The sequence below is a fragment of the Coregonus lavaretus genome (assembly GCF_964263955.1).
Source record: "Coregonus lavaretus genome assembly, chromosome: 8".
Lineage (NCBI taxonomy): Eukaryota > Metazoa > Chordata > Actinopteri > Salmoniformes > Salmonidae > Coregonus > Coregonus lavaretus.
Genome location: NC_139995.1, coordinates 52,639,510 through 52,662,146, shown reverse-complemented (window position 1 = coordinate 52,662,146; position 22,637 = coordinate 52,639,510). Strand labels below are relative to the sequence as shown.

At 40.7% G+C, this 22,637-nt stretch overlaps 1 protein-coding gene across 6 annotated transcripts; it reads right to left on the bottom strand.

The window, feature by feature from the left end:
- Nucleotides 1-2,079: 2,079 nt before the first annotated feature.
- Nucleotides 2,080-18,555, bottom strand: tfap2c (transcription factor AP-2 gamma (activating enhancer binding protein 2 gamma)). Of its 6 annotated transcripts, none has more exons than XM_084167218.1 (8): nucleotides 18,442-18,518; nucleotides 13,908-14,366; nucleotides 13,682-13,733; nucleotides 11,908-11,991; nucleotides 10,748-10,970; nucleotides 8,259-8,377; nucleotides 4,221-4,362; nucleotides 2,080-3,876 (listed from the first exon to the last, which is right to left on the bottom strand). In XM_084167218.1, the coding sequence occupies exons 1-8, from the start codon at nucleotides 18,475-18,477 to the stop codon at nucleotides 3,582-3,584; spliced, it is 1,410 nt and encodes a 469-aa protein (XP_084023344.1). In that variant the 5' UTR covers nucleotides 18,478-18,518; the 3' UTR covers nucleotides 2,080-3,581. The 6 variants fall into 6 exon arrangements, with proteins under 6 accessions (XP_084023344.1, XP_084023345.1, XP_084023342.1 ...); XM_084167219.1 differs by having other exon boundaries at nucleotides 11,920-11,991; XM_084167216.1 differs by lacking the exon at nucleotides 18,442-18,518 and adding an exon at nucleotides 15,505-15,944.
- Nucleotides 18,556-22,637: the final 4,082 nt, after the last annotated feature.

The following is a 22,637-nucleotide window of genomic DNA, read 5'->3' as shown; positions in this document are numbered from 1 at the left end:
ATATTAACTCGTCAATTATGTTTCAGAGAACAGATTAGATTCAGGTACGCGTAACAGGTCCAAACTTGCTTCACATATAAACCATCCTGTGTTGATTGAAATTGTGTGAGTGGGTGCAGCACTTGGGTGACCATATAGGGATACAATTAAAAATGATTGTTTTATACTGCTGAACTATCATGCTCCCTTTCCTATCAACAAAACCCATCAAAACAAACAACATGTCTATGAAAAGGGTAAGGGGGAAAAAAACGGGGTTTCCATAACTACCATGTTATGAGTGGACTATGGCCAATGCAAATGAGTATCTTGTTGTGATGAATGGGGGGAAATGGCAGGGGAAAACACTTTACAAGTTCATCAACGGACACAAATACAGGATCATTCAGCTTTTATTGAATATTCTACATGTTGTCATGTAAAGGAGTGAAACGTGTAATTTAAAACCTAGCTACATAGAAGACCAAGAATGTTGGTGGTAGCTCAGAACCCACAGCTATCTCTGACATCATTACATTCTGAGCATATGACAGTAAACCAACAAAACTATGACATCCACTGGTGGCTTTCAAAAGAGCAAACAGCGACGGCGAGAACTGTAAACAGTTACTTAGCTAACAACTAGTCTGTGGCTAAAGCTAACAACACAAAGCAAGACCTGTGAGTGGACGAACATTAACAAGAGTTTGATAGACGAGAGAAAATAAAGAAAATCGCCTCTGGTCGATGCCTTTGAGGAAGGAAGTGTTGCCATAACCATGCTAGACCGGTCATCAAAGACAATTGAAGCAGTTCCCTGTCTCAGCTTTCAACCCTTCTGGAGAAAAAAAAAAATGTAACTGAAGGCAGTTACAGAAAACTGCTAGCAGAGTGCTAAGAGTGCTCAGCTACAGCGGGACTGACAGGTCTGGTCAAACAGGTTCTAAGGGAGACGCTCCTACTTGTTGGGCTGCTAGACATGACAGGAGTCAAACAGCAAACTATTTGTCCAACTAGGCGGTGGTCGTGTCCGAGTACCTACACTAGCGTACTACATACTTAAACTGCATACTCATTTCGGCGTTTGATCTACTGTAGTAGAATTCAATTGTCTTTTCCGACTCACGTGTTTGACAACAGCTGATAATCAGATAAATTGACGGGCTGTACCAAAATGAACGGATGGCGGGGGTCAGCACAATCGCACATCAGATGACGCATTCAGAGTATTAGTTTAGACATTCCACATACTATAAAACATTATTTTTTCGCATACTATTTAGTACGCTAGTATGGTTATTCGGACAAAGCCACTGGTTTCTTAGTGAACAACACCGCAGGACACAGGGTAGTAAAAGAGGGATGTCAGTGGTAACACATTTCAATGAGGCATTGGATAGCCCAGATAAGAGGAATGTTGTAGGCTTCCTACATACTGTATGCGTCACTTAAGTGAGAGATACTCTGAAATCCCGCTGTAATCTTAACTCAAGTGTCTAACATGGATAATCGTATGACACATTTGTTTCACATGGGGGCAGGGATTTGTGTTGTGAGAGTTGCTGTGATCCCTGTAAACAGACTTGCCGCATGATTCAGTGGAGACAGTGGATGATGATTAGGCTGCCTTGTTCAAGTCTCAACACATTGAGAACCACAGCACCTTAATTCAATCGTTTTTTTCCTCACAGATCAAAATGGTCTTCCCCTATTGTGAAACATCCAACTCACACGTTTTAGTGTGTCATATGCTAAAGTAGAGATCAGATTAGATTGGGCAACACATGAAAACACCTGTTCCCCAGATGGGCATATGAATGTGAAAATGGGAACTTTCTAAAAAATATACAGTCCACAAAATAAACCACAGCTTTAGGGGGACAAACAACCATTTGGTGCACAGCACACATACATAACTAAGTGAAAACATAAACTAGCAATGGTTAGCTCGGACTAGAGTGCCTGACCCCCACATGAGGCCTTTTTCTACCAAGCCACATTGCTTATTTGTGTAGCTAAGTTACTACAGATAATGATGCCCACTGTTCCCATTATTTGTGGGACTTTGCCATTTACTAATAGGAAAATCTTCACACACATGACTTGCCCATCATTTATTAAACACACAGCTGAAAAAACAGGGGCTGTTGTACATTGCTACTTTGTGTGTGTGAATGTGTGCGGTTGCGAGAGAGGGAGAAATGGAGAGAGGGAGAGAAGCCTTTGTCTGATAGCTCATTAATGTCTATGCAAGGCAAAACTCTTGCCCAAATAGGAGAATATCATCAAAGTCGTTATAACAGGGTTGACTTTTTATTATTTTTTCCTATTACTTTAAAACAGTTTTACACATATTCAAAAAGTATATCATACCCACTGCCTAACCTCTACATTATAAAAACTAACCCATTTATAAAAGTTTATTACATCATAAAAGGTTAAGCCATACACCAGAATGATACCATTATTTACATATCCCATTAAATTACAACATCAATTAGAAAATATTTACATTCAGGGTAAAGGTAACGGACAAAAAACACTCTTTCTCAAAAGAAATATAAACATTTTGCATACACAGACACACACAATGTAACACATACACTCTTGCTGGCATACTGGCTGAAAGAGATACAGTTTAGATGAAAATGTCTTATTATGATTGGATATAGTTAACATCAACATTGAATAGTTTTGTACTGAAGGTGAGGGATATCTAATCTGATCCAGGACTGATTTCTTTTACATTGCAATGTGTACAAATACTAAAGGAACCAATGGGCAATATGAGTACTTAAAGACAGGATATAAAGTAACAAAGATTCCAAAAAACAAAAAAAGAAGACAAAAAAATAGTCCATTGCCTTTTGTCATAGCCCACAAGTAACCATCCCTGATCCAACACTGAATGGCTGCTATTGCAAATCTTCTCTAAGGTTTCTGGTTTCTGGGGAAAACAGAGAAACACACAAACAGGCTTTTTTTTTTTTATACCAGACCTACTAAAAAAAACTCCCATGAAAAAAGCACAATAACACTGTACCCATTGAAGTCGTTTTGAAAATTCAAGCAACGAATAAAAAAACGAATGAAGTGGATTTTCTTCTCTCCCGTAGAAAAAAGTGTCCTTTGGTAAGTCCAATGGGAACTGAGCACCGCGGAAGAGACACAGGAAATCAGAGGCTTTGCCTCCAGACAGAAGAGGAGGGGAAAAAAGCTGAAAAGAATTCACAACCACAGCGACCCATCTTGAAATGATGTCCTCTAGGGAAACAACAAAGTCTGCTTTCTGTTCCTTACCCCATGTCAACAAAGTCCAGACCCTTTGGCTGTGCACAGTTTAAGCACCCACTTTTACAGTAGGCACCAAGGTAGGTCGATCTCGCATTGAAAGCAGCCAATGGTGGTAGCCGGGCAAAAGCAGTGTCTTTTGAGATACTAAACTTGTAAACATTGGCCATAACGGGGTAAAATGTTCAATTCAACTGTGCAGAAACACAAAAAATCTAGAATTAGAATCATACAGACCATTTTCGCTTCTAAATATCGATGTCAAAGAAGTCCAAAGGGGAATGGGGGGGGGGGGGGGGGAGAGCATTTCCTCATTTCCTGTGCTTCTCCATTTTGTCAGAGGCTTTGCTACCGTTGTCAGAGGAGCCCTGCATGTCGCTTCCTGAGCTCAGGTACATTTTGTCCACCTGTTTGAGGGCCTCATTCAGGTAGTTCTGGAGGGAGGTCATGGCAGCACAGATGGCGGGTGAGCCGAAGCCGTGGGTGATGAGGCTGAAGTGTGTCAGGTAGCCCTGGATGCCCTGATCCAGGATGGGTGCCGGCCGCGTGTTCCCCAGAGGCGACCGGTCCTGAGTCAACAGGTCGGTGAACTCCTTACAGATTTGCCTGGTGAAAAAAAGACGACAGAAATGTTGATAAAGATAGCGAAATGTACATGACCCAGACATGGACTACTGGATTTATGTCTAGTTGACAATGATCCAATCAGAGAAGTACACTGTTTCATGTTGACATTATGAAATTGGGAGGTCTTAAAAGTAGCATAGGCATCAAGATGTTTTATAAATCAAGAGCAGATTGAAAACTACAAAAATGCTTTTTGAAACGTTGAAAACCAAGTCAAAAACTTCACATATGTTCAAAACCTTGCAGGGCTTTTATGTAAATTACATCCCTTAATTTGGAGGACAGAGAGAGACAGAGACACAGACAGACAGAGAGACACTCACTTAGCAGCAAGGAGCATGTTCTTGCGGGAGTTGACCTCATTGCGTTCCACGTGTGGTCGACACAGGTATTCAGCGACGGCCTTTGCCGGAAACTCTGTCTCACACGAGTAGCCAAAATCCCTTGCCAAGTGAACGGCTTCTCCTATAAAGACAAAGACACGGTTTGAAAACTCCACAAACACACAAACAGATGCAAAACAATACACCAAAACTCTTTTCTAGGAGACCGTAGATGCAAATGTGGTCTTGCTGACATAGCACAGGCCACAGGGCACTATATGTAGACAGTGGAACAGTGCAATGAATAATAATCAGTTGTGCTCAGTCTCTTAGCTCGGGGGAAGACAAGCCACTGAGGGTGAATATATCCCATCTTCAGAGGGGGACTTCCTGCGTGGTCTTTAATGGGCTAATGTGGCTAACTGCACCCGGACGGCCTGTAGCGCCAAACAGAGTCACTTATTGATAGGCACGCACATCACATGGGGAATGTAGCAATTCAGAAACGCTAGGCTTTAAGGTCAGTTGGCCCTCCTGGCAAGTGGAACACGTGATAACCAGCCTTGATTCAGACTTTGAAGGTCTCTAAATAACACTGGCCCCGAGTCATCCTCCTGCACCCATTTATAGTGATTAAGGATTAGAGGGAAAAACTGAAATCACACGTGGCTATGAGCAGTTAGACGTGATTCAATTAATATTGGGCGCACAGCTATGTGTCATTGCTTAGACATTGTCTAGCCGAGGTATGACTGATGAGAGCGTCAAAGACGGGATTCATTAATAAATGGACGTGACTATCCTGTCTCAAAAACAATGAACGAATCTAGACAAGAAACATCTTCATGAAATAGTGAGGAGATGTGCAGGGCCGTTGCTACATATGAGTACACTGAGGTTCGGACCACAGTATGCTTTTTAATTTTTAATTTAAAAAATAATACTGTTGAGTGTTAGAGTAGTCGAATTCACAAGGTGCAATTTAGAAACTTGGTTGTCTGTCAGCAGTTTTCCTCTTGTTATATGTCACTCACTGACAGTCACTCAATTAGCCCATGTCAGTTAAAACATTTTAGATTGGTAAATAAGTCTAGTTATTCTAGCCAGCTATCTAAACTTGTAGTAATCATGGTCGAATTACCGACCGGGCACGAAGGGCACGTGCCCAGGGGCCCTGACCTCCAGGGGGCCCCCATTGATTTTGTTAGTCACTCTTACTCAGATACACATGGCCAAAAGTATGTGGACATCCCTTCAAATTAGTGGATTCGGCTATTTCAGCCACACCCACTGTTGACAGGTGTATAAAATTGAGCACACCGCCATGCAATCTCCATAGACAAACAATGGCAGTAGAATGGCCCGTAATAAAGAGCTCAGTGACTTTCAACATGGCACTGTCATAGGATGCCACCTTTCCAACAATTCGTCAAATTTCTGCCCTACTAGAGTTGCCCCAGTCAAGTGCTGTTATTGTGAAGCGGAAACGTCTAGGAGCAACAACGGCTCAGCCGCGAAGTGGTAGGCCACACAAGTTCACAGAACGGGATCGGCGAGTGCTGAAGTGCGTAGCGCGTAAAAATCGTCTGTCCTCAGTTGCAACACACTACCGAGTTCCAAACTGCCTCTGGAAGCAATGTCAGCACAATAACTGTTCGTTGGGAGCTTCATGAAATTATTTTCATGGCCGAGCAGCCATGAAAATGAAAACAAGCCTAAGATCAAAATGCGCAATGCCAAGCGTCAGCTTGAGTGGTATAATGCTCGCCACCATTAGACTCTGGAGCAGTGGAAACGAGTTCTCTGGAGTGATGAATCACCCTTCACCATCTGGCAGTCCAACAGACAAATCTGGGTTTGGCGGATTCCAGGAGAACGCAACCTGCCCCAATGCATAGTGCCAACTGTAAAGTTTGGTTGGAGGAGGAATAATGGTCTGGGGCTGTTTTTCATGGTTCGGGCTAGGTCCCTTAGTTCCAGTGAAGGGAAATCTTAACGCTACAGCATACAATGACATTCTAGACGATTTTGTGCTTCCAACTTTGTGGCAACAGTTTGGGGAAGGCCCTTTCCTGTTTCAGCATGACAATGCCCCTGTGCACGGGCCCTTTGCTGCTATAACAGCCTCCACTCTTCTGGGAAGGATTTCCACTAGATGTTGGAACATTGCTGCGGGGACTTGCTTCCATTCAGCCACAAGAGCATTAGTGAGGTCGGGCACTGATGTTGGGCGATTAGGCCTGGCTCGCAGTTGGTGTTCCAATTTATCCCAAAGGTGTTCTATGGGGTTTAGGTCAGGGCTCTGTGCAGGCCAGTCAAGTTCTTCCACACCGATCTCGACAAACCATTTCCATATTAATGCCCATGATTTTGGAATGAGATGTTCGACGAGCAGGTGTCCACATACTTTTGTATGTGTCATATTAGCATGGCATAAGTCATAGCAAAATGTGTAGAATTGCAGGACATTAGCTGTAAAACTGCAACATTTTTTCCCCTTCTGTAAAGCATTTGTTTACCTTTTGTTAATATAATACTTTTTCTGCTAACAGATCCCTGTGTACGTATTAAATTATAGTTTTTAATCCTGGTGCTGAGTTAATGTGTAGCGGCTAATTGTGTAGCTAATAGGCTATGTGTTTGTAGATCAACTGAGGTGAATGAAGCTACAGCAATCAATGTGATAATGGCTAGGGTAATCTTTATTTGTTTTTGCTGTTCTCCAAATAGCATTTTAGAGTTATTAAATTGTATAGAAATGCACCCCCCCCCACCCCCACTAAAACTCACACCCTGGCTACAGCCCTGGAGATGGCTACTGTGTGTGGTGATTTCCCTTTACATCTTTGTAGAGTTTGTGTGATCTGTAAGACAGGAAGGTTACAAGCTACACATTTCTTTGTCCTTTGGTCGCGTGTGTCATATTAGATAGTGTCACAGCCGTAATAGACTGGACTCCATAAAGCTGTGTGTGGTATTAGATAGTGTCACAGCCGTAATAGACTGGACTCCATAAAGCTGTGTGTGGTATTAGATAGTGTCACAGCCGTAATAGACTGGACTCCATAAAGCTGTGTGTGGTATTAGATAGTGTCACAGCCGTAATAGACTGGACTCCATAAAGCTGTGTGTGGTATTAGATAGTGTCACAGCCGTAATAGACTGGACTCCATAAAGCTGTGTGTGGTATTAGATAGTGTCACAGCCGTAATAGACTGGACTCCATAAAGCTGTGTGTGGTATTAGATAGTGTCACAGCCGTAATAGACTGGACTCCATAAAGCTGTGTGTGGTATTAGATAGTGTCACAGCCGTAATAGACTGGACTCCATAAAGCTGTGTGTGGTATTAGATAGTGTCACAGCCGTAATAGACTGGACTCCATAAAGCTGTGTGTGGTATTAGATAGTGTCACAGCCGTAATAGACTGGACTCCATAAAGCTGTGTGTGGTATTAGATAGTGTCACAGCCGTAATAGACTGGACTCCATAAAGCTGTGTTTCTCCTGCTCTTCAGGTCTGGCCAGCTGCTTGATAACCTCAAAATGTCACCAAGACAGTCAGGGTGGATAACGTCAACGCTGCCTTGATATTTAAAGACAGAGGAATGCCAGCAAGAACTCAAACATCAGCTAGGTCACAGCCATTTTGACAAGAAAAGTACTAGCCACAGTTACCATTGAAGCTATATACAGCCAGTATTATAGCAGTATGGTAATCATGTCACAGTAGCTTAGGGATCTCAATCTATAATGAATAGATAGCTGGTCCATCGCCAGTGGAAGAAACAACCATGGGTGTAAGCAATGGTGTCTGATCACCATCTCAGACAACTTAATCAGTTATTTCTGATCACATCTATCTGTGCATAATATGTGCAATAATCAATTCAGACCATTTTTTGGACCAGCCAGCTTGTTCAACGAGTAAAGATGGAGAGGAGTTCTATGCATTGTATTTCTATAATGTTATATGTTGAGACCACTCTGGGGCACATTTACCACAGTTTAAGTTTGAAGAGGAAATTGAGCGGCGTACCTTCTACCAGTGCAGTTAGCAGGGTGACGTTAGCAGCTTTTCTCCTTCCAGCGGGCAGGTTGAGCCCAATCTTGTCCAGCTTCTCTCTCAATGACCGGCCACCATTTTTAGACTTGGCTCTGTAGGAAAAATAAGGAAGAAGACAATTAGCATCATCATCGTTACTTGACAATATGTAAGCTTTCATATAAACAAGGCCACAATGGGTTCCTTTATAGTGAAGAAATTGTGTTTCCTTAATTCATAACAGTCATACAGTCCCCTCTAACTCAGGGGTGTCAAACATACGTCCCCCGCAAGGGGGTCCAATATGGCCCACGGGGGGGTAAAAAAATAAAATAAAAAAAAAATTATATATAGATAGATAGATATAGCCTATTTGGAGGGGGGGGGGACGAACTCAATATACTTTAAAAGGACTGAAACCAAATCGAAACTGTATAGAAATTATAATGGACCTACATTCATACAGTTTCTTGACTGTGTCCAGCTCGCTTTTAATCACTGAAATGAAAGCTAGACAGTCGGGGAACATTTTCAGTGCGAACCCGCCGGGCCTCTTTGAAGACCGAATGTGGCCCATGGGGCAAAATGAGTTTGACACCCCTGCTCTAACTGAAGAATATATCATATTCCATTCTATAGGCTATTTGTGATGGAATGTTTTTTTTATGAAGCGCAGAGTCAGCAACATTAAGTGGTGTTGTAAGGGCTACTGTCACCCTAACTCCAGACTTCCTGTCACCCTAACTCCAGACTTCCTGTCACTTTGAGAGAGCATAGCAGTGAAAGGCCCATCCCTGAAGGAGGCCTCATCATTCAATTTTGAAAACGAATAAATCAAACGAAAAAGAGCCTCCGATACCCTTCCTGACCTAAAATAAATAACACACTGACACAAATGATGCTTGTCCCGCCTTAAGCACATAGCAGGGAAATCACACACACACACGATTCAGTTTTCCGCATGACTGAGTGGCAGGCTTCGCTCCCTCCGTGGTGGGTGAGAGAGACGGCATCTTTGGGGAGGCATGTGTGTGACTGCCCCCCTCTCTCCACAGCCCCCACTCCATCCTATCGCTTCATGACCTACTTAACAGTGTCTCAGTGTGTGTGTGTGTGTGTGTGTGTGTGTGTGTGCGTGTGTGTGTTAGAGGCGTTTAACGTATGTGGCACTGGCAGGGGCACATGGGAAGTGAGAAACATGCCTTCTCAGCAGAAACAGGCAGAAGCCCTGGTCAGAATCCCCTAGTCCCTCAACAGACTGCCTGCTGACATATGGGGCACAAGGTCAACTACTCAGCAGCAATTAAAATAGCCCTGCAACCCCCCTGAACTCACTCTCTCTCTCATATATATATATATATATATATATATATATATATATATATATATATATACACACACATACATACACACACATACATACTGGTGCTAACTTATCTGATGTAACCTTTCCCCAAAGTGAAGTACCAGGAATTGCAGAGTATACAAAAAGGTAGTCAAGATGCTTTCAACCACACAATTACTGAAGAGGAACATCTTCTTTTAGAGAACACCTTTTTTTTACGTATCCATCAACGTTGCTTTACTGACCTACTGTCTGTCTATGAACCAGGTCGAAAACGTTCATTAGCTTAGTATCCAGCAGTACCCTGAAGCCCAGAACCTTCACAAAGTATTCATACCCCTTGACTTATTCCACATTTTGTTGTGTTACAGCCTGAATTCAAAATTGATAAAAATTGTATTTTTTTTTCTCTCTCCCATCTACACAAAATGCCCCTTAATGACAAAAGTGAAAACATATGTTTTAGAAATGTTAGCAAATTTATTGAAATACATAAATATTTCATTTAATGAAGTATTCACCCCCCTGAATCAACACATCTGAAGTAGCTCACTATTTTAATTTTTTATACATTTGCCAAAACAATTGTAAAAACCTGTTTTTGCTTTGTCATTGTGGGGTATTGTGTGTAGATTGATGAGGAAAAAAATAATAATTTAATCCATTTTAGAATAAGGCTACAACGTAACAAAATGTGGAAAAAGTCAATGGGTCTGAATACTTTCCCAATGCACTGTACATCTGAATTAGCTCACTAGCTATAGAACAGCAGCAATATCAAACTTACCAGAGACATGTTTTGTGTGGACATCTCTCCATGATCTCCTAAATACACCACATCAGCTGGACCAAAATCACTGATCCTTTGAGCTGCTGTCAACCATATTTTAATGGACTAGATGTTGGCTATTGTTCACAATTGCACCCAATGAAAAAACAGTAACACCTGCCATTATAGTGCATTATGATGCAGTTATAATGCATTTGTTTATTTAAACCTTCGGGGTAACACTTTACCAGGTGTAGCACATTATGACTGATGTTATAATGCTTTGCAAGACCTGTCATAAGCACGTTTAACACCCTTAACATGTCTTATAGCCATCTCATAATGGATTAATGTTGTGTGGATACTGACCTACGCAGGACTCCCCCCAGCAGGGAGGCGTTGAGGCATTCGGGAGGAGACAGGCGCCGCTGCACCTCTGCCACTGTCACCTTGTACTTGGAGGTGGAGCTGAGAAGCGAGAGTCGTCCGGGCACCGAGCAGAACACCTCGGTGGGGTTGGACACCATGCCTAGCAGGGACTCCTTCTGGAAGGGCAGGCCCAATGAGTTGCCCTTAGGGAGGGACACGGGGCCTGGGGAAGGGGGGTGGAGAGAGGAGAGGTTAGTATGAGTGTTTGGTTAATAATGTGAAGAGAAATTATAATGAGAGTAAATGTGCGAGTAAAAGTTGGAGTATCAAGGTTAATGTAGAGTATCTTTATTGTCCCATTGGAAATGTTGGTTTGCAGAGAGGATAGACGGACATTAGACAACATTATTGGACTTTATGAAGGTTGTGCTACATTGTAAACATGTTCTGGGTGAAGAGAATTTTCTAGAAAATGTTTAGTTTTTTAAAAGGATTTGAGTCATCAAGACTGGCTGCATTTGCCGACAGTTGTAAAAATCCCTCACCACTGTCTGTTACCGCCCCACACTGCAGCTTGGATTCCAACTTTGACATGCTTTCTCTATTAATAAACAGTGAAATTTAACATCATCATAATGATTTGTAAAAAATCTATATAACTCTGAACTGTTACACGTAAACAACAAACCTGTTACCTTTGCAGAAGCCAAGATGTATACCATAAGTGGCCATTCACTAGGTAACTATGATGAACTAGTATTTTTTTTACCAACAGTCATTCCTGAGGTTTCACAGCTAAAAGTCGCCTCATTCCTACCACCCACTGACATCCACACGCATACACAACTGCTCCATGCTACTTCACAGAGTCCATTCTCCCTGCCTTGCCTTAGACGAACCCTGTAGATACTTCTAATTGAGTGACTAAAATAAAGACTTGTTTTACAGAAACAGGTCCCAAATTGGATGGCCATTTTGGATCAAACGTTCAAGGGTCTGTAGCTTCTAATTGAGTGACTAATAAGAACCTAATCTAAAGACTTCTGTTGTACAGCAAGAGGGCCCAAACTGGCAAACTGGGTGGCCATTTTAGATCAAAAGTTCAAGGGTCAAACCACACAAGTCACACCCAGACAAACATACAAGTACACTACATATACCTTCGTCCTCACCCGCAAGAATGCCCCCCTCATAATAAGTCCTCTGTAAGCGATCAAGGTTTCTGCCACCTCGTAGTCCTAGTACTGAGACAAGAATCACAAAGGGGGACAAAATTATGATTTAGAGCTCATCTATAGGGTAAATGGCTAAGAGTGAGGCATTGCTGCCGCAGTTTACAAGAATGTAGGCTACCCACAGTCTGCCCTTGAGAGGAAGATCAATAAAGTGAGTCAGCGCACACTGTAACAAATACTATTTGTCCTTTATTGTGCTGTACAACTTGCTACCTCAATATTGTATGTTTTTTATCGGATTGTCGTATTGATTCAAATCTAATCATCAAAAATGTCCACCAATTTAATACAATCCAAAATGGCTGCCATTGATAAAAATATGTAGGCTACGCAAAACAAAGCATTAAGAGCATTTAGGTAGCTCTAACACAAATGGTTATAGCTGGATTCAATATTTTATTCAAGCTTTCAACTGCCTAAGTTGCCATCAAAAATCCGGCAGATTTTTGTACTCATTTCCTTATTTTGGCTAAATATATAAATAAATATGTGTGCATGCACGTTAGGCTATTCATTCTACATAATGTTTACTATAATTTTTTTCGCTGCATCAATCTCAAACTTCATCCTGTGGCGCAAGCAGTTTAGCATTATATATGTAGGCTTTATTACAGAAAATACATAAACTATTCTTTATTGTTCCTGCCAATGTTGCTAAGGACATACCATTCATACAAACTCTAGTGACCCACCACATCACAATAATGTTATCTACCGTCAAAGCTCCTGAAATTGTATGTTTACAGTGATGTTGTTTTAATAAACCTCATAACATCTATTATCCATTTACTACAAATATGATAGCCATGAATTCAATATCTACAATACATGAATCTATAAATTAATTGGGTTACAAAGGTGGTGCAGAATTTCAAATCAACGCACAAAATGACTGAATGGAAGACTGTTGAGGGTAGGGCCTAATAGATAACACTGAATCCTCCTCATTCAAAACATTTCATGTCCCAACAAATTACTGAATTGTCCTTCGCATGCAAGGAGGATGCCACACCCCAGCTAAAGCTGGTTTTTCAGAAAGTCAGCCAGCGAGTCTCGAGAAGAGCAACGACCCATTGGACTGCTTTTAACTGGAATTCAAAAGGAGTCGAATGCACCAGCTTAGACCTCTAAAGACTTTCCAAAGCGTTCCCTCTCCCTCTGTCTTCCTCTCTCAATGCAGTATTTCAACGGTTGCACAATGTCCTCACAGCCCCATCTTGTCAGCTATAGCCTGCCATTTTGAAAAGGTTCTTTTTCTGCTGTTCTATTCAAATAAGCTCAGCACAGGAATATATAGAGCATCAAACTAGGTTTAGTTAAGTCAACCTTATGACTACTGGGATTATCAATGTATGTATGAACAAGTACAACTACCAGACTTTCCCACTCTTATTTTCCATCATCAAATGCAAGGACATGTCACTGTACAAATAATAGCAAAATATTTGTAGAAGTAGATTTCTCCAGGTAGGTACTTGGTAACAAGCAATCTCAGGGATGGACTAAATGTAAACAGCACTCAATGTTTCTCTATTGCATTCTTGTTACCTGTTGCACACCAATGGCTGGCACTGTGCCCTTATACATCAAGCATGTGTAACTCACAAACCAGTAAGGGAATATTGTCTTGAAATTGTGAAAGCATTTCTCATATGTCAATAGGCTACATGCACGTATGTGGAAAGTAAAATAAACCCACCTTTTTTGATGACTGTCTGATCTGCCATTATAATACTGTGGTCATCTACATGCTGAAAAATAAGTTAGAAAAAGCAATATGTAATACTTATTCTTAAAATAATAATTAAGGGAGTTAATTATGAAATATGACATTTCCATTCCATCATGACAATAAAACCATGCCTTTCTTTTGCATGCCTCATTCAATTTCACTCAGACAACAAAATCACAATCAAATCACTCACTTGAACGTCATCCAGGCCATGGCCCATTTCGTGCAGTCCTATGTTATCACCAATGATGGTTGACTCGATGCTATGGGCGTGAGGCGGCAGCAGCTCCGGCCGACGGAAGCCATCTCTCCTCAAGCCGGACGAGCCGCCATCCAGGCCCAGAATCTGACTTGCGAGTCCGCTTCGCGAATGAGGTCCCAGTCCTTCTTGACCATGTCGCCCCGGCCATGACTGCTGCTGGTTCGAGGACGACTGGTGTATGGAGTTGATGTTGAAAGGGTCGCTGAGGTGCGAGTAGGGGTCACTGGACTGGGGGTATGATATAGGCTGGTATGGAGGCGGGAAGTACGGGGGTTGGAAGTCTGAGTTGGCGGAGTGGGAGAGGGACGGCGACGGGCTGTAAATGTGCTGGCTCACCGCAGGGAGGTGAGGTAACCGGGGGTTCCCATTGCTACTCCCATCGTGCCTTTCCTGGAGACAGAAGAGAGACCTTCATTTAGGATGATAATGATATTGGGATAAATTATAATATATTGTGCCCCTTGTCAATCAGACAAATGCGTAGTGAATCAACAGTCCTCAACAGAATTCATTGGAAAGACAACTGTGTTGACAGCTAGGCCTGACGCTGACATCAATATTTATTTTCTCCATCGATTAGGAAAGCATATGGTGAAATGGTTTACACATTCATGAATAATATTTAGTGGCCGGAATTAAGCTATTTTTATAATGTTATTTCAGTACACAATTATCAGAAGAAGACTACTTAGCCCAGCCTTGAAAAGCAAGACATTGTTTCACTATTCAAAGTAATAATGCATATTTAGTTACACAGAAAAGGAAAATAACTAAAAGCATTTTCTAATTTCTGATAGCATGCAATCTATGTGGACTGCTGTGATATTGCTGTCACCACAGACCCTCAAAATACAGTCAGCAGGGGACTATTTTACTACCCATGTGGGCCTATAATATTATTATTAATAATCATAACAATAACAACAATACTTTTGGAATTGTAATAATTTACAATAACCTGACTCAGCTCAGAAAAATAGGCCCACCTAAGTAAATCAAAACGCTTTACACTGTCACCTAAATCCAACTCAAGCAACACAAAATAAATGTTATTTATTGAAATCAAACCACACGTCATTAGTCGCCAATACAATGGTCGAGATGCTGCGGAAAGAGTAGCCCATCTAAAATAGCCTATAGACAACTTATAATGTTACATTATGAACTATATTTAGGCTACCATTCAAAGAAAGAAAACCAAACATGTGTGCTAATGCACTTGAACTTCCACTCGACAATGAAAAATAGCATAAACTGACCACTGATCTGTCTTATTCAAAATATGCTTCATAGTTTTAACAATTTTCCCATTAAAATAATTGTCATTCCGTCAAGCTTTTATCAAGTAGTCTGCCTAAAAGCGATTGTCGCGCGACAAATACACATAAACAAAAAGTATACCCATTAAAGATGCGATAGAGCGATGGGGCGCATGAGGGCCACAACATTTTTTATGAAATAATGTTCTTCCATAATTCCTAACCTTGTTGAAACTTAATGCCGTGCGGTTTGTGTTGCTAAAACTCACCTCACAATCATCCTCGTACTTCACGTTATCTGCTAGTTTCCACAGCATAGTTTCTGACAGGCAAAATCTTACAACAAGAACGTTGACCAGGTAAATTGATGGTCGTCTACGAGTTAATCCAGGTAGGAAACAAAGTCTACTTCCTAGAAATCATGAATAGACTTCTTCAACTCGAGTGGGGCTGCGGTTTCTTGAAGCGTACTGACGTTTGAGCGGAGCCTACTGACGTTTGAGCGTGATTCGGGCGGCTATCAACATAGGTCTCAACAGCAACTATGAGTGAAAATAGTTTTTCAAGCAAGATCCCTTTCCAGCCCGACGCGGTAAGCAGTTCTGCAGTGAATATGGGACGAAGCGCTGAATATATGAAACTCGACTCCCTCTGACGGACAAAGCGATGATGTTCAATACTTTGCTCCTTACTGAACTCGCTTGAAAGCATGTGTACTATATTTACAAAGGTTAGATATTTTTAAGGGGCGTGCCTTTGTCGTGACGTCATCTTGAATATGGCAGAAGAAAAGTTTGCTGATTGGTTATTATTGGAATAAGGAGCCAATCATATTGCTGTCCGTCTGCAGTTGCTCTCTTGACGTGAAAATATTATATGATTATACTTTCGATAGCCTTACTAGAGTTTAATTATTATTGGTAATTGTGGCCGAATAACTAAATGCATCTTATTACATAGCCTATAATAACATCATAGTTTGAAAAAGTTATTTTAAAATACTGTAAGTGATAACAATAGCCTATGAATGTAATCGAGAAAATTGATATTTTTTAGCCATGTTAAATTGGCAATAAAATGTTCAATAGAAATTAGCAAAACAATAGCCTACGAAAAGGCTTTAAAGCATTATGCGCACGTCCTCCATTGTGGTCCCATTACATTGCAGTGCTGTCAATATGTAGTTACTTTTTTCACTTTTTATTGACTCTTATTGACACTTCACTTTTCAAATCATTCGATTAGACCAGGCGTTGGGTTCAGTGGCAAAGCACTCCACTTGTCAACAAAGTCTGAAAAACATGAATTAGCCAATTTCGCTAGTTGACTCCTTAGTTGAAACAATACATTAAAAAAAAAAACTCCATGAAATAAACATTATAGTTTTAACCATGTTTTGAGGCTATACAGTGTTTGTTTACATTTACGTTGTTTACAAACATTGGAGAAAAAAAGCCTATATTTGGGGTTCTGATGTGTTATGACAGTTGAACTAAGCTCATGAAGCATTTATAGGTTATATTCTTCAAGAATCAATGGGTATATATTATTAATTCATACGTCCAAACATGGATCTAGCAACTAAGGATTCCAGCTTTAATAAAGCAAGAGTCATCGCGCTCATATCAAATAATCCGATTTCCATCATAAACCTTAACATATAAGGAATAGTTGCATTTTGGAGCTTTACCTTGTAGTTTGGTGCCTTCAAAACCAGTAAAGCCCCAAGGCTTAAAAGCATTGCTCTTCTTCAAACCACTAAGCACCAGACATCTTAACGAAAATCTCCCCCTTAAAGCTTCATTAACATTTTTGGTGGAGCACTGCAATGTCTAAAATAAAAGTGTACTTAATGTTTTGATATGCATAACTTGACGCAAAAGGGAGTTATAGCCTATTTTAAAGAAATAAATACACTTACGTTTGGATTTTTCTTTTTATTGTTTCCAATATCATGGTGAAAGATTATTTACCCTATAGATACAGCAGTTAATTAACCTAAGGCTTTGAATAATTTTCTGTCTGGCAAAACAATACATGCGTCTTTATCATTAAGGTTTTGGGAATGCTTAATAATAACTCTACGCCTATTACGTACACGTGGTCATCGTCTCTGGGAAACAATAACGATTGGAAAAGATCATCTCATCCATGAACGACGCCGTGTCTTTAAGCTGCGTGTCCTTCTTCTGAGCGTGTTATGATATGAACCAGAAATGAATGCTCACTAATTAAGGGATCTTTACATCGCGGTGGCACAGAGTAAATGAGGTTAGACACGCAAGAGTTGCCTAGCTGTTGTGTTTTCAACAGGTTTTTTTTTATCATTTCAATGACAATCATGGCAATGCCAATTCGTTTAAACAAGAACTCTTGACAGAATAGCCCATTTTAAAGTAGGCCTTAATCGTTATCCATAAAGGCAATTAGCTACAAATGTTAGGCTTCACATGGGCCATGTGGTTTAATGTAAATGTAAAAAATCCTCTTTCGAAATAGGAAAAAAAAGGTGAATTATGCAAAAATGATGTCACACTGAAGAAGCTAAACTCATGTAGAATATATAGTCTATGTTTAACTATATTCAGAGACAAATGACCAATTTTGATGGACGTGCAATCAATCTCAATGCAACAGATTTTCTATTAATAGTCTTATATTATTTAAGCTTATTTATTTATTGTAGCCTATTTTAGGCCTATATATTATAATATGGTGCACATTTGGTCTAGGCTATAGGCTACTGAGTATTGTGAGACATAATGTTCTTGAAACGAATACAATTAAAGTTATCAGAAAACCAGTTGCCAATTTGAACTATAAATCTGAGTTGCCGTTGGTTACGTATTTTAAAATCATACAAGATATGTAATGACCAAGGTGTATGGCAAATGTAGGCCTATGACTATCTCTTCTGCAGGGCTTCAACCTCCGAAGTCGTGAGCACCCGACTATTTCAATAGATAAACGTTATAGGGTATATTATCATGATTATTGTTTTAATAATAATTAATTGAAATGGCATATTTAGCAATAGTAAAGCCACTATCAAGGGCCGCGGAGTAGCCTAGTACAAACGACTACACGGTCCTAAAAACCTGTAACCTACAATTAATGTAACGTACTGACTTAGGTCGAAAGATAGACAAGTAATAGGCGTAATCATTCTAAATAACACATTGAAAGCAAAACATGCATTTGCTTACCCGCCAGTCTGATTCGAGCCTCTCCAGTAAAGACATCTGTGAGGATCGCGGTATAATTCCAGTGGAGAGGCTATGAATGAGGGAATTCGCAAGTTGTCTATTGCTGACTTCACCTGGTTCTCTTGGAACGCGCATGCGCCCTGTATGGTACTGCACCTGAGTGAAACCCTATGCACGTTTCAGTGATAGGCCTACTCTAATGTTGTTCGACTTTCCTACATCTCTCTGCAATTTCATTGCAGTTGAATCTACACATTCGAGGGTAGCCTAAACAACACTTACGGAAGTGTATCTTCATAGAATAAATGCATTTAAACCACGAGAGAGGCTTCTGAATAGGCAATATGCTTATTTCTTTTCGTTTCTTTCCATTTCAATAAACAACAGCTACATTTTCCTTTTCAATGTATTTTGTGGATTCCTGAGGCCTAAAATACTAGAGACTCAATTTATCTCATATAAACGTTCAACCTATTGTTTAGCCTATCGTAAACTTGTGTAGGGTAGGCCTAATTATTAACTAAATACAGAAAGGTCACTGGTTGGAATCCCCGCGCCGACTAGGTGAAAAACCTGTCGATGTGCCCTTGAGCAATGCACTTAACCCTAATTGCTCGTAAGTCGCCCTGGATAAGAATCTGCTAAAATGACTAAAATGTCAAATGTACAGATTCAAATATGTATCCTGAAATAGTCGCAACTCCAAAGCCAAGTGCCAGAGGATAACCAAAACGCTATATTACAAAGAATAGCTTGCAGCAAACTACCTGGAATTGCCGCTTACAACATCAACAAAGTTGCATTGATGCATTCTAATTTTCGTTCAACGAACGACTGAAGGCTTACAAGAATCGCCTTTCCATCCACTGTGACAATGTAATGTGCGTTCGGTGAATAAATGCACGGTCTTTCTATTTGATTTGATCTACAGTTGAAGTCGGAAGTTTACATACACTTAGGTTGGAGTCATTATAACCCGTTTTTCAACCACTCCACACATTTCTTGTTAACAAACTATAGTTTTGGCAAGTCGGTTTGGACATCTACTTTGTGCATGACACAAGTAATTTTTCCAACAATTGTTTACAGACAGATTATTTCACTTATAATTCACTGTATCACAATTCCAGTGGGTCAGAAGTTTACATACACTAAGTTGACTGTGCCTTTAAACAACTTGGAAAATTCAGGAAAATTATGTCATGGCTTTAGAAGCTTCTGATAGGCTAATTGACATAATTTGAGTCAATTGGAGGTGTACCTGTGGATATATTTCAAGGCCTACCTTCAAACTCAAGTGCCTCTTTGCTTGACATCATGGGAAAATCAAAAGAAATCAGCCAAGACCTCAGAATTTTTTTTTGTAGACCTCCACAAGTCTGGTTGGTTCATCCTTGGGAGCAATTTCCAAACGCCTGAAGGTACCACGTTCATCTGTACAAACAATAATAAGCAAGTATAAACACCATGGGACCATGCAGCCGTCATACTGCTCAGGAAGGAGATGCGTTCTGTCTCCTAGAGATGGATGTACTTTGGTGCGAAAAGTGCAAATCAATCCCAGAACAACAGCAAAGGACCTTGAGAAGATGCTGGAGGAAACAGGTACAAAAGTATCTATATCCACAGTAAAACGAGTCCTATATCGACATAACCTGAAAGGCCGCTCAGCAAGGAAGAAGCCACTGCTCCAAAACCACCATAAAAAGCCAGACTACGGTTTGCAACTGCACATGGGGACAAAGATCGTACTTGTTGGAGAAATGTCCTCTGGTCTGATTAAACAAAAATAGAACTGTTTGGCCATAATGACCATCGTTATGTTTGGAGGAAAAAGGGGGGGTTCTTGCAAGCTGAAGAACACCATCCCAACCGTGAAGCACGGGGGTGGCAGCATCATGTTGTGGGGGTGCTTTGCTGCAGGAGGGACTGGTGCACTTCACAAAATAGATGGCATCATGAGGAAGGAAAATGATGTGGATATATTGAAGCAACATCTCAAGACATCAGTCAGGAAGTTAAAGCTTGGTCGCAAATGGGTCTTCCGAATGGACAATGACCCCAAGCATACTTCCAAAGTTGTGGCAAAATGGCTTAAGGACAACAAGGTGAAGGTATTGGAGTGGCCATCACAAAGCCCTGACCTCAATCCTATAGAACATTTGTGGGCAGAACTGAAAAGGCGTGTGCGAGCAAGGAGGCCTACAAACCTGAGTCAGTTACACCGGCTCTGTCAGGAGGAATGGGCCAAAATTCACCCAACTTATTGTGGGAAGCTTGTGGAAGGCTACCCGAAACGTTTGAAACAAGTTAAACAATTTAAAGGCAATGCTACCAAATACTAATTGAGTGTATGTAAACTTCTGACCCACTGGGAATGTGATGAAAGAACTAAAAGCTTAAACAAATAATTCTCTCTACTATTATTCTGACATTTCACATTCTTAAAATAAAGTGGTGACCCTAACTGACCTAAGACATTGAATTTTTACTAGGATTAAATGTCAGGAATTGTGAAAAACTGAGTTTAAATGTATTTGGCTAAGGTGTATGTAAACTTCCGACTTCAACTGTATCTTTGAGCAATAAATGAAGATGGTTATGAACATACAGTATCTGTAAAAAAGCCTAATAATTAACTAAACATTTACAAGATAGAAATTACAAGGTTAAAGACTGTCCCTCATTTATTTAATTGAATGGGAAACATAATATTCTTGACTTTTTCCAGAGGTCAAAGGTTGCATTGGCACAATTATTAGCAAAACAGCTGATATGATTGGTCAAAAGACCAATTAGTGAAAAAGATCAGAATTGGGCTCCCTGTGTCAATCAAATCAAATCAAATTGTATTTGTCACATGCGCCGAATACAACAGGTGTAGTAGACCTTACAGTGAAATGCTTACTTACAAGCCCTTAACCAACAATGCAGTTTTAAGAAAAATACGTGTTAAGTAAAAAATAGATAAGTAAAAAAAAAAAATGAAGAAGAAAAAAATAAATAAATTAAAGAGCAGTAGTAAAATAACAGTAGCGAGGATACAGTGGGGAAAAAAAAGTATTTAGTCAGCCACCGATTGTGCAAGTTCTCCCACTTAAAAAGATGAGAGAGGCCTGTAATTTTCATCATAGGTACACGTCATCTATGACAGACAAAATGAGAAAAAAAATCCAGAAAATCACATTGTAGGATTTTTAATGAATTTATTTGCAAATTAGGGTGGAAAATAAGTATTTGGTCAATAACAAAAGTTTCTCAATACTTTGTTATATACCTTTTGTTGGCAATGACACAGGTCAAACGTTTTCTGTAAGTCTTCACAAGGTTTTCACACACTGTTGCTGGTATTTTGGCCCATTCCTCCATGCAGATCTCCTCTAGAGCAGTGATGTTTTGGGGCTGTTGCTGGGCAACACGGACTTTCAACTCCCTCCAAAGATTTTCTATGGGGTTGAGATCTGGAGACTGGCTAGGCCACTCCAGGACCTTGAAATGCTTCTTACGAAGCCACTCCTTCGTTGCCCGGGCGGTGTGTTTGGGATCATTGTCATGCTGAAAGACCCAGCCACGTTTCATCTTCAATGCCCTTGCTGATGGAAGGAGGTTTTCACTCAAAATCTCACGATACATGGCCCCATTCATTCTTTCCTTTACACGGATCAGTCGTCCTGGTCCCTTTGCAGAAAAACAGCCCCAAAGCATGATGTTTCCACCCCCATGCTTCACAGTAGGTATGGTGTTCTTTGGATGCAACTCAGCATTCTTTGTCCTCCAAACACGACGAGTTGAGTTTTTACCAATAAGTTCTATTTTGGTTTCCATATGACATTCTCCCAATCCTCTTCTGGATCATCCAAATGCACTCTAGCAAACTTCAGACGGGCCTGGACATGTACTGGCTTAAGCAGGGGGACACGTCTGGCACTGCAGGATTTGAGTCCCTGGCGGCATAGTGTGTTACTGATGGTAGGCTTTGTTACTTTGGTCCCAGCTCTCTGCAGGTCATTCACTAGGTCCCCCCGTGTGGTTCTGGGATTTTTGCTCACCGTTCTTGTGATCATTTTGACCCCACGGGGTGAGATCTTGCATGGAGCCCCAGATCGAGGGAGATTATCAGTGGTCTTGTATGTCTTCCATTTCCTAATAATTGCTCCCACAGTTGATTTCTTCAAACCAAGCGGCTTACCTATTGC

Excerpts from the sequence above, each read along its gene's own strand:
- tfap2c (XM_084167216.1), bottom strand. The coding sequence starts at position 15,552 with ATGCTGTGGAAACTAGCAGATAACGTGAAGTACGAGGATGATTGTGAG. Across the intron at positions 13,734-13,907 it reads ATGGCCTGGATGACGTTCAA|CATGTAGATGACCACAGTAT; the intron begins GTGAGTGATTTG and ends CTTATTTTTCAG. Across the intron at positions 8,378-10,747 it reads CTGGGGGGAGTCCTGCGTAG|AGCCAAGTCTAAAAATGGTG; the intron begins GTCAGTATCCAC and ends TTTTTCCTACAG.